Here is a 14,437-nt window from a genome sequence, read left to right as displayed (position 1 = left end):
TTGGTCCTAGAGTTGATCGCTCTCGGGTTAGATGTGACCGTAGGGACAGAAACAGAAGTAGGAGTAGAAGTTTTAGCCGTGACAGATCATTTTCCAAAAGATTTTGTAGATTCGAGAATAAACGCGATTACAGTAACAGTATGCCATCATTTTTGTGTTCATTTTGCAAAAACCGCGGTCACACTAGAAAGTTTTGCTACAAACTAAATGATAATAGTCCGCGCAAGAATCGAAGCAGCGTAAATTGTAACAAAATTCGGTTTTTGATAAATTTTCGGCCTTTTTGGTTTTCGGCCTTTTGTGGTACTTTAGAATTTTTTTTTGGCCTTTTGTGCTTCGGCCTTCTGTACGGGTCCCATTCATACACACACAAGAAATGCGGAAGATCATAACCACTAAGGCACTATTGGCCGTCGCCGGTGGTGTAGTGGTAAGCGTGACTGCTTTCTCACCCCAATGGGTCTGAGTTCAATCTCAGCCGAGGTCGGTGGGATTTTTCTGAGGCATAAAAATCTCTGGTCACGTCTTCCTTCGGAAGGGAAGTAAAGCCGTTGGTCCCGGCCCATGTGTGTTGAATGGGTGCGATATCCTACGCAGGTGTGGAAGCTGCTTTCCTGCACATTCGATGGCATTCAATGAATGGCAATCGATGTCCGTCGGTGCAGCAGCGCCGGTGGTGTAGTGGTAAGCGTGATTACCTCTCACCCCAGCAGGCCTGGGTTCAATCCCAGTCGATGCCGCCGGGATGTTCTGAGGCATAACATCTCTGATCACGGACTTGAAAAAAATAGCAAAGTTCAGCAGAAAAAAGCAACTGCGCTTTAATAATACACTGGACGTGTTCAATGACCCGCGACACCCGTGTACTCACCTGCTTGCCCCGAAATTCAATCTGGAAGTTCTTTGCCGATTCCTGCGTTACACGTCCACCAAAGTCCAGCTGGTACACTTGGCTATTCTCGTTCCACATGGGCGCCTTATTGTGCATAACGAACTCTCGCCTCACCGGTGCCTGTGGCTGAAATGAACTGGTCACTCCATTCGGTTCGATTTTGCCTCGTTTCAGCTGTAAAATAAGTAAAACGTTCAATTCCACGATATTCAAGGAATGCACTTTAACTCTCACCTTCTGTCTCAGTTGCGCCTTCTGGAACGTTTCCAAGTCCCGGTACTGCTTGTTGACCCCACTTCCTCCGCTACTTTCGTCGGTCTGATTCAGCAATTGGTTTTCATCGTCCGAGCAAGAGCTTTCGGTATGCTGCTTCTTCCGCTGCCGTCGGTTAAGCAGCGGAGAATTCAGTATATGGCGAATGGGTGAAGCACTTTGGTGGCGTTTGCTCTTTTTACTGGGAGCTGGTGAAGCCGGTGAACTACGTGGTAAGCGGGAATTCGATGGCGAAGAGGGCGGTGTCAATCGACCTTCGTCCAGATCTCGCAATCGGCTGATGATGTTCTCCAAAGTAGTCAAAGCCTGCGTGTGTAACGACACGGAAGCCTTCTGCTCAATGGGGGTGATTTCAACCGGTTGCAGAGGAGGGCCTTCACCGTTGTTATTTTCCAAGCTCGGCCCAGGACAACTGTCGTTCCGCCGATGGCGACGAGGTGATTCATCCTTTCGTCGGCTTCTTCGGCTTTCTCCATTTTCGGTCTTGCTGACCTCGCTGTCGGCCTTCCGGCTCATCACAGGCGTATTATTTTCACTTTGCAGTTTCGAAGAGTCACTGCGATTTAGAGAACGATGTCTCCGACTAAAAAGAGGGCTATCGGTGAAGCTTGTAACGATTTCGAAGTTTTTCCTCATCTTGGACTTTGGCGTACTGCAGGTTCCATTGACGTCAGCATTGCTATTGTTATTTTTCTTGTCAACAGAATTCTTGCCACCGATTGCTCCATTGGGGTTGTCCTTGAGGACTAGTTCACCATTATTACTGTAAACCGAGCTGATGTACTGTTCCAAAATGGATCGCTTAGACTTCTGTGGCGCTTGCGGAGGCTTCGCGCTGACTATGTCCACGTAAATGTGATTTTGATGGTCTTCTATGCTATTGTTTTCTTTATCTACTCCATTCGAAGTTGCTGCTCCACCGTTTTTCCGGCACTTGACGCATACCAACTCGGTCGAGTTGACCGTCGGTGAAATCATCTTGCAAATGGAACAAGACTTTGGTTTCTCTTTCCGGTTAAGGATGGGCGTTTTGGAGATAGGTTGAGTGAAGCCGGTTACACCGGGAAATTTCATCGACGGCCTTCGTTTGGATGCTGCTCCCGAGGATGACACACAGCTGGATTGCACCGCCGGGCGCATCCGTTCGATTTGATCTGATGACGAGTATTCAGTCTCATTTTCTGATAGTTCACTCACTTTGGGCATCTGGCGGAAGAGGTTTATCAAGTCGCGGTTCAAATTTGGCGAATCCTGCAGAATGTCGCACGAGTCCAGGCTTTTCGATTTGCAACCCTGGCGGAGTTTCGCTTTCTTCAGATCGTCAAAGTTTTTCCGGTACTTTTTCTGTCGCTTTTTATCGACCAGGACCAGCCGCTTGTAGGGAGTTTCCTTTCGCATCATCGAAAGAACGGCGTCACTGGGAACAATTTCCATATTATCTAGATATCCTACGCTACAGCTACGGGTAATGGATTCGGGAATTCCACTTGTTACTACCGGTGTCATTGAAACCACGGTCGGAGTGCGTTTCATGGTAGATCCTGCAGGAGTGCTGTTGCAATTGCTAGTACTAGTTCCACTGGTACTGGGCTCCTGAACCACAGGCGTAGCAGAGGTAGACGGCGTTTCTTCGTCGATGTACTTTAGATTCTGCTTTTTCGGGGTTCCATGCTTACTGCTACTAGCTGCAGAATGTAATGTTTCTCTACTACTACTGGCTTTGGCCTCTATCCGTTCCAGATTTAGATTAAGATTCAGTGGAACGGGATTTACATGGGATTGATTGTTGGTACGGTTGTGATCCGACGACATTAGCGCATTTTTTACCTGTACAACGTTGTTTACATAGTCCGTATTGCTCGAATAGCTCATAAGGGTAGTTTGTCCGGCTGGTGGTCTATCAAAAATGATATCACTCGGGGCGACGGCATTCTTTGGTGATTGCAACGTTGGAACGGATCCTTCGCAGTACAAGGGCGAGATGGCAACACGTGATTGGCTACTGGACGCAGACGATGGTCTACTGCATTGACTAACAAAACTAGAATAGCTAATTCCCTGGCGAGGAGGTGTAGCAATGGTTCGCGGTGGTTCCCCTCCATCAGGGCCATCGGTGTCATCTTCGTAGGATTCGGCACGGGCCAGCGGTCCCAGGTGAGGCAACGGTGGACGACCGCTCGATACAAGCGAGGAAGGCGTTTGACGACGTGGTCGCGAAGGAAATCGATTCGGCCGCGGGGACATCGGAGCTATCGGAGGTGCAGCTTCGACTAGCTTGCGACTACTGGAACCGGTTTGAGTTTGGTTGTGATCTTCTTCGTCTTCGGAAAATATGTTAGGATTAAAATTAGGATCCGGCCCGGTTGGAAAATCGTCCCGGAGTTCGGTGATGACCAGGGTCATCTGGCGCGGTTGCAAATGGAGTAACGATGTCTTGTAGGTAACTTGACCGAGGTTGGCTGGAAGAGTTTTCGCCAAGCCATGGATTTTGAACTTGGTTCCCCAGATATTGGATGTCACTTCGACCAGTTTAACGTGCTAAAAAACGAATCAAATGTATAAGCAGTCCCCTCTACGATTCAATAATGTTAAACGAACCTCCGGTAGAGTGTCCAGGTAAGCCAATTCTTCGTTATTCTCCGCGGAATCAGAATTCTGATTGGGCGATCGATCGCTAGTACTGGGCTGTCGCTTTTTGGTACGAGCTTTCCGTTTCCTGGACATCCGAGGTGACCCTACAAGGACATACATATTAAGCCCAGACCCATAAATAAGCCCGAAGCACAATACTTACGGCAACCGTCATCTACATCGCTTTCCGAACTGGCATCTGACCTTCCGTTTGTTCCACTCGTCGAATGGCTCGACGCCGACGAACTTTTCGAAGTGGTGATTGTAGAATCTGATGAGTAGGTGACGTAAGAGGAAGCTTCTGTAATCGAAAATTGGGTAGCATCTACCAAAATCTGGCTTAGCATGTAGTGAAAAATATTTACCATCAATCTGTGGATCGAATATCACAAATTCCGGTCGAATCTTGGACGTACGTTTTCCTTTCAGCAGCGGGACCAATCCACCAAGGAACTCCAGATACAGCGTATAGCAGGTACCCGAGCTTTGGTTTGCATCTTCATCGTGTCGGATCATCGTACAGTGTAACCGCGTGGAACAGATGGGTGGTCGGGAGACAAACTCTCTCAAATATTTCAAATCCGGAACGCAGCACTGAAATTATTATATTGTTTTTGATAATTTAAGGGTATTTAAAAAAAATCGATCAACAACCCACCCTAATGGTTTGGGCAAACAGATTCCCTATCAATGCCTTGATTCTTCCAGGCAGGGGTAACTTTGGCAGCATGGCTTCGGACGTCAGTGAAGCTTGCACTTGTAATCTACAGAACAGCTGCAAGGAGGCAACCCGTCGTGAAACCCAAGCTATGTGCACCTGAGTTCCCGTAGCGATGAATATTCGTTTGTCATTATGACCCCACGTTAGCGCGGACACGGGCGTCTGTAAGAATAATCGATTAGTGTCTTGTAAAATTCAATCAGAACTACTCTGTTACCGTAGTGCAAGGTATCTTGACCGAGTAGAGCAGATTCCCCGATTCAGTATAAAACTTCAGCAGGTTGTTATAAACCGGCAATATGTGAGCATCAGTTATCTGGGATCCAGGAACCAGTTCACTACCGGCCACGGCCAACAACTCCCGCGAATTACTCCACTCCATGACGAACCCCAGCGCTCCATTCATTCCCGTATGTATGTGACACGGCGACACGTCGTCGAAAGACTTCAGCAAATAAATATACCCGTTTTGGAAGCTTACAGCTAGTACAAAAGATCGTTTGGCTGAAAATATTAATTATTAGCATCTCTAGCCCAGTAAATGGTAGCCCTAGCAAAAAACCTACAAGCATTGGTAACTCCTGGCTCCGTATCCTCGCCTTCTTCCATCTTGAACTTTTCGCATGACCACGCCATTGCGGTGATTCCAACGTCCGAGCAGAGCTGAACCTGTGAAACCATTGCCCCGTGCACGTCCATGACGATGATCTGACCCTGAGTCGTGCCAAAGTACACCTGTTGATCGTCCGGTGTCCAGATGCCGCAGGTGATTGTCGCGTCCAGGTTCAACATCGACGACCAGTACCGTTGGCCTGCGACGGAACCGACCAGCACGAAACCATCCTGAAAATAAAAAAAATAAAGAAAGAATGTAATAGGTACGCTTCATTGTGGAGTGGTTCACGAACTTTTGTTGAATGCGACCGACCCAAAGTCAAAAAGTGGCTTTAGATGCATACTATTAAATAGCCTTAAAACAAACGCTAAACTATATATTTTTTCTAGAGATTCCCTCCCAAGTCAGAATTCAAGCTGAACAGTAAGAACAGAACTGATTATTGGTTGAGTTAAGGTGTACGAAGCTGATTAACACCAGAGTGAATATATAGTTTATTAGTAGTGCAAGTGAATTGTATCCCTATACGCCTTTTTAATGCACCACCAACGTAGAGTGCGCCACGCGAGTTCGAGAAGAAACGGCAACCAAACCGTTTGTTTACATCAGAATAAGTATTTTCCCCAACGCAAATAACAGCATTTTTCATTCAAAATCTTGCCAATTTCCATCGGCAATTGTCTTATTGTACGATTTTCCACAAATCTGAACTGATTTCCACCTTAACTATTCACACACAAGAAATCCGGAAGATCATAACCAGTAAGGCACTTTTCTAATTTTTCATTTTTCTCAACAAAAATATTCCTGAACACCAGCAGGATCTTTTCCAAAACGTTACAGAATTAAATTTTTCAACTGTAGATTAAGTTTTGCAGCATCTCAGATGAATCAATTTATCAGGAAAAGTAAAAAAAGTGTTCCGCTTCCTATGTCTCAAGGCAAAAATTTATGCTCACAACACTCTTTTTGGCGTTCTCCTATTCACCACCAGAGGTTGAATCGATCGTTTAGTTTCTATTAAAAAGGCCTATAGTTCAACCTCAGACTGAACAAGACTTATTTAAGGTTAACACAACTCCACAAATCAGCAATGCGGTACACACATTTTGATAGCCTGATAGAATAATATGAATCATAATGTTGTTAAATGTCGTCAGTGTCAATATCCCATTCCCGACATTTTAGTTTTTCTATACTCCCTGCCTACCTTTCCAATCCCCAGCAGCGCCAGCAGTAGAGACAAGGAAGAGGAGCTTTTTAGGAATAACTCCTGGTAGAAGTTGGCTTTCTTAGCTCAGTTGGAAAAGGCGCTGCTACAAAGTAAGACCATGGCTGGGTTCGAATCCCGATTCTCTGCTTGACCGTAAAGCAGTTCAGTTCGGTTTAGCTCGCACTCTCGAGTTGTTCGGAAAGTTCGTTGCAATAGTGTGCATGCCACGAAATGGGAAAACATCGCTCGCGAAGCCCGGTGAAGGAATCTCGGTTGAACCTTCATCCAACAGGTTTGCTGTTCTTCCCACCGATGGGAATACCCAGCCAGCTGTGACGGACCAGCGCAGCAAGAGGAGGAAGAAGAATCGAGGCCAGTCCGATGGCACGATTGGTCATGACGATGTCACTGCGACAAACTTCACCGATATCGGGAGATTTCAGTGACACTGCCGAAAATGTCAATGCTGCCGCCATGAGTGCGGCAAAAGTGAAGCTACCTCCGTTGGTAGTGAAATATGCCCATCTCAACGAGCTCATCGCGCATACGAATCCAACTTGCGCAGAGTCGGCACCAAGGTGGTGCTCCTGAGGACTTTCAATGTGGAATCCTTCACCCACGACATTCCCGGTGAGAAACCATTCAAGGTCGCACTTCGACCCGAAGTTTATCGAAGCTGAAATTAAGGGCCGGTACAAGCTGGCCCCAAGTGCCGTCTATCGGATGATAAGGAGGGACGAGAATGTGAAGGCGTACCCGGATTGCCTTTATGTTGGTACGCTTCTAGAAGGGAACGGTGACGCTTAACGCGTTGAAAGACAACCGCTCAATCAATTTCATCAGTGCCAACGGTGTCTGAACTTCGGTCACGGCACCCGCAACTGCAACATTAAGCCACCCTGTAGCAATTGCACTCAAACCATGCCACCTTCGAATGTGCTGCGGATGAAGCGCCAAATGCCATCTGTGGTGGTGCTCACCAATGGTCCGACAAGCAGTGCCCTAAACACGAGGATTTCAAGTGCATCCGAAAACAGGCGTCCACCAACATCAACCAGGACGAAGGAAGGATAAGGCCCCAGCTTTCATGACGGAGGACTTTCCGCCTCTTCATGGACAAGTGAATTCACGGGTGCGATCCGCTTCCCCTCAAGAAACGTCTGGATCTTCTGCTGGACAAAGCTCTCCACCCCCCATGCATTCTGGAGACAACCAACAATGCAAAACAACAACCCTGATCTGATCTCAGCGGATGGACTGATGGAAATTTTCGTCAACGTGACCGGTTCTTTTCGTAAGTGCCGCAATAAGCCCGAGCAGATCTAAGTACTCGGTAAGTTTATCATCTAGTATGGGGTCTAAACCGCTTACTATCGGGATGCTTGCTCCTTAAGAGCAAACCCCACCTCGCTTGCAGACTTCCTCCGTAAGCATAGCATCGACGTGGGTCTCCTTACCAGCTCCAGGGGGGGGGAGGATGTTGCGATCATCTTCAGGAAATTGTTAAAATACCGCAGTCTGTCCCATATCCGCACCTTTATCATCGAGGCCCTTGATGTGGAGGTGGAGTCATCGACTGGATACGTCCAGTTCATCGCCGTCTACTGCCCTCGAAAGTGTGCCGCCAGCAGTGGACTAGCGGCTAAATTCAAGAAGGACCTGTCCACCATCACCCGTACCGGTTCCCGCTTCGTCGTTGGAGGAGATCTGAACTACCTGTAACTACCAGCAGAACCAGAACGGTCGTCTGCTGTTCGACCACTCGCAGCATGGACTGTACTCTGTTTGGTTCTCGGACGAGCCAACATTCATCTCACCCATCGACGCTAGACCTGTTCCTGACAAATGCCGGCTTGTCCAAGCCGGTAGCCTTGAATGAACTCAGCTCCGACCACCAGCTCCAACCACTCAGCTCCGGCTGCAACGTGGCCGCTGCTCCACGCCTGCGCTAGAACTACCAGCGTGTAAACTTGGCCCAGTTTGGATGCGTGGTAGACAGGCACATCATCGACAACCCGCCGCTTGACACTGTGGAGAACATCGACAGAGCGTTGTAGTTACTCCACCAAACCATAACCGTGACTGACGAACGTGCGTCCGACGAGTTTCTGTGAGGGGTACGTTTATTGTCATTGATTCCCACACCTAAATCTTGATTTGCCTGAGAAATATTGGTAGACGTCAGTTCCAAAGAACCGGAGATCAAGCGAGGAAAAGTGAAATGGCCGATCTGAACAAGGAGATTGCTTCCAGAATGGTCTCACTCCAGAACGAAAGTTTTGGGCGGCTCGTTCAGAATCTTGGCGACCGCTCCAGATCATTCAGGAAGGTTGCCAAGGTTTTGAAAACTAATCCCAAACTCGTTCCACTTCTCAGAGTCGAAAATGATGATGATCGGCTTTGAATCACCCCACAAGAGAAAGCAAATGCGATTGGCGAGCATGTCGCTTCACCGAATTTGATTGGCTCGAATATCCAAAGTCCGCTCGATAATCAGGTTGTGCAATGCATTCAAAACCTAGATGCTTCCGCTTGCGCCTCCGGCGGATATGATTACAACAAATTTGCTCAGCGCTGAAATGCACCAAGAACATGAAGGCTCCCGGGTTTGACGGTATTTAATTTGATCTTGAAGAGGCTCAGCACGGAAGTGCAGTCTCTTCTAACCGCTATCTTCAACAGATGCTTGGAACCGTACTACTTTCCAAGCGTCTGGAAGTTAGCAGCAATCATACCAATCCGCAAACCCGGTAAGGATCCAACATTGCCTTCAAATTACAGACCAATCAGCCTCCTTTCAGCGCTGAGCAAATTGTTCGAGAAACGTTCCAAAACTATGAAGTAATGAAATTGGGTTGTTAGCGGAATGCTTAAATAAAACAGCAAAAAAAGGTTATCTTCCATTTAATTCCACTTAATTCATTTTGGTATCCATGACAGATACGTATTTCGACTACAATGTGCAGTCTTCATCAGTGTCATTCCCATTAAAGAACTTACCAAAATCTTACCCCCTTAAGTACTCATACCTAGGTATAAAAGTCAAGATCACAGGTATAAAAATGAAACTACAATGTGTTGAATCGGAACCTACCTAACTAATAAAATCCAAAGATTTAAATAAACGAAAGGAGAAAAATCTATTCAACTCTCTAATAAGGAAAATCCCAATACCAAGCCGATCTGCCTTTTCCGTTTTTGAGTTTAATTTTTTTGAAATTATCAAGTTTTGGGTTTTCGCTCAATACTCCTATGCGTCGTAATCTTGTTACAGTCGCTATAAATCAATTGCATAATCAATTTTACTCAGTCTACGAATGACATACGTTTTTGCGATTTAGCGTGAAAAACCACTTAATTTTGAGTCAATCTTACCGGTTGTGATTACAATTCCGATAAGACCCTTCGAAAAACTATCTTTTGACATTGACTAGTCAGTTCGTTAAATGTGCGGTCGTGAGATGATCTATTTGGCTTTTATTTTGATTCTAAAAGCATGATATCTGGATCAACCAGAAAGGGAACACTGTCTCTTTCTTCCTCATCAGTTCTAATACGAGAAGTGTAAGTCACGTCAACAATGTTACATATGAATGATAAGGAGTGAAAAAGAAGCACGATTACACCCATTTATAGACCCACTTTGAGTACAGTAGACCGACATGACATCCACTTACCCGGAAAGATTTCGAGTTATAATGGTGAGTTTTACAATTTTCCGTCGTGCCTAAATAATATACAAGCAATAAGCATATCTGAACGTGCATGATAGCAGCGCCGGTGGTGTAGTGGTAAGCGTGATGGCCTCTCACCCTAAAAGGCCTGGGTTCAATCCCAGTCGGCACCGTCGGGATTTTCTGAGGCATAAAATCTCTAATCACACCTTCCTTCTGAAGGGAAGTAAAGCTATTTGTCCCCGGTCTATGAGTTGTTAGGTCGATATTGTTATAGATAGAGTTAGAGTGGAATAGAAATGAGTAGAATCTAGTGAGCGTGAAGCGTGATGGACCGTTTGTAAACGAAATCTGATTGGCTCAGGATTTTTTTTTGATACAGCTAGAGGTATAAAAATGAGGTACCTAAGCTCGTTGACGGCATCATTCGCTGCCAGACTGTTGAGCAGTTAAGTCGATTTTTATTCTCTCTAGTTTCGTTCGTTCGTTCGTTCGCAAATCGAATTAGCTCCGCGTTGTGTAGTGACGCTCTCGCTGACCCAGCCATGGGTAAGAAATCGCGCGGTAACGCGAGTGCCGGTTTACCGGGAAAACAGACTCTCCCAGGAGACGGCGCGACCACCGCACAGTGGCCGGAGGCCGGACGAAACCCAAAATTTTTTTTTGTTATTTTGAGTATTTTATAATTTTCCAAGCTTTCTTACACTTTGAATAACGTTGTCGCAAAGTTTCATGACTATTGGATGTTATTTTGAATTTTGACAGCACTTTGAAGGCTGCGGTGTCAACAAATTTTAATGATTTTTGGTTCAAAAACTACATTTTTAAGGCTCACTTCAAATGGCTGTTACTCTTCCAATTTTAAACCGATTTGAGCACAACAAGTTTCATTTTGAAGTTTGATGGATAAACTTATTGTTCCATTCAAACCCATCCGTTTAGATTACTCTAAACTATGGAAAATGTTGATAATGTATGGTTAGTGGTATGATGAAACCTTATTTTTTTTGCAAATTCGTACTGTACAATCTTCTGAAACAGTCCGAAAAGGTCACATGATATACATTCTATAGGAAATTTCCTCAACTTTTTGAATTTATGCATCCCGACTTGCCCCTAGTTGCCCCAAGGGGTTAAAAACATATTTTAACCCTGTAACACCCAAGCCTGCTTTTTGGCAAGGTACGCTTAAACTGCTGGGACCAAACATATTGAATTTTCTACCAAATGGTGTGCACATGGTTAGAAAGATACATTGTTTATCTATCATTTCCATGAACATTTCAAGATAATCCGATGCAAAACCTTTCTGCTAAGTTATGATGAAAACAAATATTCGATGATTTTCTGAAAAATTATTATTTTTCAGATTTTGTCTGTAAAAAGTAAATTTTAATTTACCAGAATTCGCTCATTAATTCTAGACGCAACTGGCAAAATTTGGTGAAAACCTGTGCTATAGTATGCAAGAAATTAAAAAAAACAAATCTTTTTTTACGAAAATATACATTTTTTCAATATAAGATCAATTACCTTTTGGTTTAGAACACATTTTACGACTGCTTGTTTTACTATTTTTTTTTTCAATTCCTGCCGGATAAAGTTCACCGGAAACTACCAGTATCAAAGTCAACACATTTAAACTTTTTAAACTACTCTGGTATTCGGTTGACGTTTTAACAAGCTTCTAGGAACATCCGCATTTTACATAAAAGCAGCACAGTACTTTCTTATGAAATATTTCAGTGTCATACTGAATACCCGAGTAAAACATCTGAAAGAATGTAAATTTTAGTTTATATTGAATATGGAAACAAAGTCCAAATATCGTGTAACGCGAAACATTTAATTTGGTATGGGACGATCCACAAATGACGTAGCATTTTAGAGGGGAGGGGGTTTCAGAAGTTGTGACCAGCCGTGTATTAGGTATGGAAAAATACGCTACGAGGGGGGAGGGGGGACCTAAAATTGATCAAAAATATGCAACGTCATTTGTGTATCTTCCCTATGGAAACTGAAATGTTTCGCTTTACGTAATGTTTAAACGGCCCCTATATTTGATTATTTAAATTATTACCGGATTCGATGACAAGATAAAATGAACTTAAAAATATCATGTGTTGAAATAACTCAATAAATTATCAGTCATTAAATTTATTCTGATCCGAAAGATTATTTCGCACTTTAGGGGGATTAGTTTGCATTTTTATTGGTTGTTGACTTCAAAAATGAACTCAGCACCCAAAAATTAACTTAATATGTCATTTTCAGCCAGTTTCATTGACATTTTAGGTTTCGTCCGACTTTTGTTCGCAGTGCCGCCACTGTGCACCGAGCCAGCCCAGAAGAAGCAGAAGAAAACCCCATTGCCCGTCCCGACGGGCGTTGCGGACCCGCAGCCGGGGCCTCCCGGAACTAAACGACCCAGACCTGAAGACAGCAGCGCCACCGGATCGGCAGCAAAAAAGCTGCTGAGCAACAATCCGTTCTCCGCCCTGCAGAACGGAGCCCAGCCGCAGTTGGACCCTGAGACGGTGCCGAAAAAAGTTAAGTTGCCACCCTTCTATGTGAAGGGCTTTCCTCCCGGGCTATGGGAGCAGCTGGATTTCTACATTAAGCAGGGCCTTTGCTGCACCATTCAACGGTGCACGGAAGGCTACAAACTGATGGTCCCGGCCGAAAACCACTTCAACACAGTCCAGGCCCTCTTAGACAGGATGAAGCTGGAGTACTTCTCCCACGACGTCGAGGCCACCAAGCTGCTGAAAGTGGTGCTGCGCGGGCTCCACGACTTGGACACCACCACCTTAATGGACGAGATTAAGGCGAACGGCCTCAAGCCGGTCGAAGTCCACAAGATGACCCGCAGCAAGGCCATAAAGTATCGTGACCAGCTCTACCTGGTCCATCTGGAGAAGAACTCCACAACCGTGAAGGATCTCCAGACGACACGCACACTGTTCCACATCGTAGTGAAGTGGAAGCGGTATAAGCCGACCCACCGTGGCTTCACTCAGTGCTCGAACTGCCTTTTGTTCGGGCACGGCACCAGGAACTGCCGCATGGCCAGCAAATGTGGCAAAAATCACAAGACAGCATCGAGGAAGCCGCTCCCATATGCGCCAACTGCGGTGCCGCCCACAAGGCCACGAGTAAGGCCTGTCCGAAGCGGGCCGAATACGCCGAGATCCAGAAGAAGGCTTCGTCCAAAAGCCAGCCCGGTCGCAAGAAGGTTCCGGAAAACAACGCGCAGAACTTTCCTCCGTTATCACCGGTCCAATCACGGCCAATTCCAGTGTTGCCGCCGCTCCCGCTCAACCAACAGTTGGCTGCTGCCCAGCCAGCTGCCGCTGCAGTACCCGGTCAAGCCTCCGGGCCATCGACGGATCCCCCTGCTCCGGGATTGGCCGGTACAATCGGCGAAGCTACAGACGATTCTCCGCTGTCAACGAATGAGATCGTAACACTGTTGGCCCAGGCCATCATCATCAAGCGCACCTGCGCAACAAGAACACAACAGCTCCAAGCTATCATCTCCTTCGTCGCTAATTATGGACCGTGAACCCATAAAGATCGCCAACTGGAACGCTCGCTCCGTAGGGGCGAAAAACATTGAGCTTGCAGACTTCCTCCGCAAGCACGACATCGACGTGAGCCTTCTCACCGAGACCCACCTCAAGACCGGTGACAGCTTCTGGCTGCCCGACCACAGCATTGTCCGGCTTGATCGCACCAGCTCCAGGGGGGGGCGGTGTCGCGGTCATCATCAAGAAAGGCAACAAGTACTGCACCCTACGCTGGACCTGTTATTGGCAAACACCGGTTGCCGGTTGCCGTCAACGACCTGAGTTCGGACCACCAACCGGTGCTGACCGAGCTGGTCTGCAACGTGGCCCCTGCACCGTGCCTGCGGAAGGACTACCATCGAGTCAACTGGGTCCAGTTTCGGCGCGTGGTCGACCGCCACATCGACGACAACCCACCGCTCGACACAGTGGAGGACATCGAGCGGGCCCTGGAGGGTCTCCATCAAGCCATATCCGTGGCTGACGAAGAGTGCGTTCGACGAGTTCCTGTGATGGGTAAGTTTCAAGCAATTGATTCCCACACCAAACTCTTGATTCGGCTCAGAAATGTTCGTAGACGCCAGTTTCAGCGGACTGGGGATCTGCAGCGTAAATACGAAATGGTCGATCTGAATCGGCAGATCGCCGCCAGAAAGGTCTCAATCCGGAACGAGAGTTTCGGGCGGCTCGTTCAGAACCTGGACGACCATTCCAGACCATTCTGGAAGGTTGCCAAGGTGCTGAAGTCTCACCCCAAGCCCATTCCACCACTTAGAGTCAATGACGAACGGTTTATCACCAACGAAGAAAAGGCCAATGCGATTGGGGAGCACATTGCCCAGTCGCAT

The 14,437-nt window shown here is 46.5% G+C and overlaps 1 protein-coding gene across 4 annotated transcripts in view; it reads right to left on the bottom strand.

Moving 5' to 3' along the window:
- Tusp (WD40 superfamily protein Tusp) overlaps positions 1-14,437 on the bottom strand; it is a 259,763-nt gene that overhangs the window by 25,116 nt on the left and 220,210 nt on the right. For 3 of the 4 annotated variants that reach the window (XM_065239785.1, XM_065239786.1, XM_065239788.1), the window contains 8 exons: positions 5,084-5,360; positions 4,735-5,021; positions 4,455-4,679; positions 4,162-4,390; positions 3,960-4,097; positions 3,764-3,900; positions 1,127-3,703; positions 872-1,066 (listed from right to left, as the gene is read on the bottom strand). In XM_065239785.1, the coding sequence (XP_065095857.1) occupies positions 872-1,066; positions 1,127-3,703; positions 3,764-3,900; positions 3,960-4,097; positions 4,162-4,390; positions 4,455-4,679; positions 4,735-5,021; positions 5,084-5,360 (4,065 nt within the window). The remainder of the gene's footprint in view (positions 1-871; positions 1,067-1,126; positions 3,704-3,763; positions 3,901-3,959; positions 4,098-4,161; positions 4,391-4,454; positions 4,680-4,734; positions 5,022-5,083; positions 5,361-14,437) is intronic. The other variant, XM_065239789.1, reaches the window with a different exon arrangement.

Source organism: Ochlerotatus camptorhynchus, unplaced genomic scaffold, assembly GCF_037179485.1.
Source record: "Ochlerotatus camptorhynchus isolate MF236.1 unplaced genomic scaffold, CSIRO-AGI_Acam_v1.1 ptg000062l, whole genome shotgun sequence".
Classification (NCBI taxonomy): Eukaryota; Metazoa; Arthropoda; class Insecta; order Diptera; family Culicidae; genus Ochlerotatus; species Ochlerotatus camptorhynchus.
Note: the sequence above shows the minus strand (reverse complement) of the source record. Positions and strands in the feature narration are given on the sequence as shown.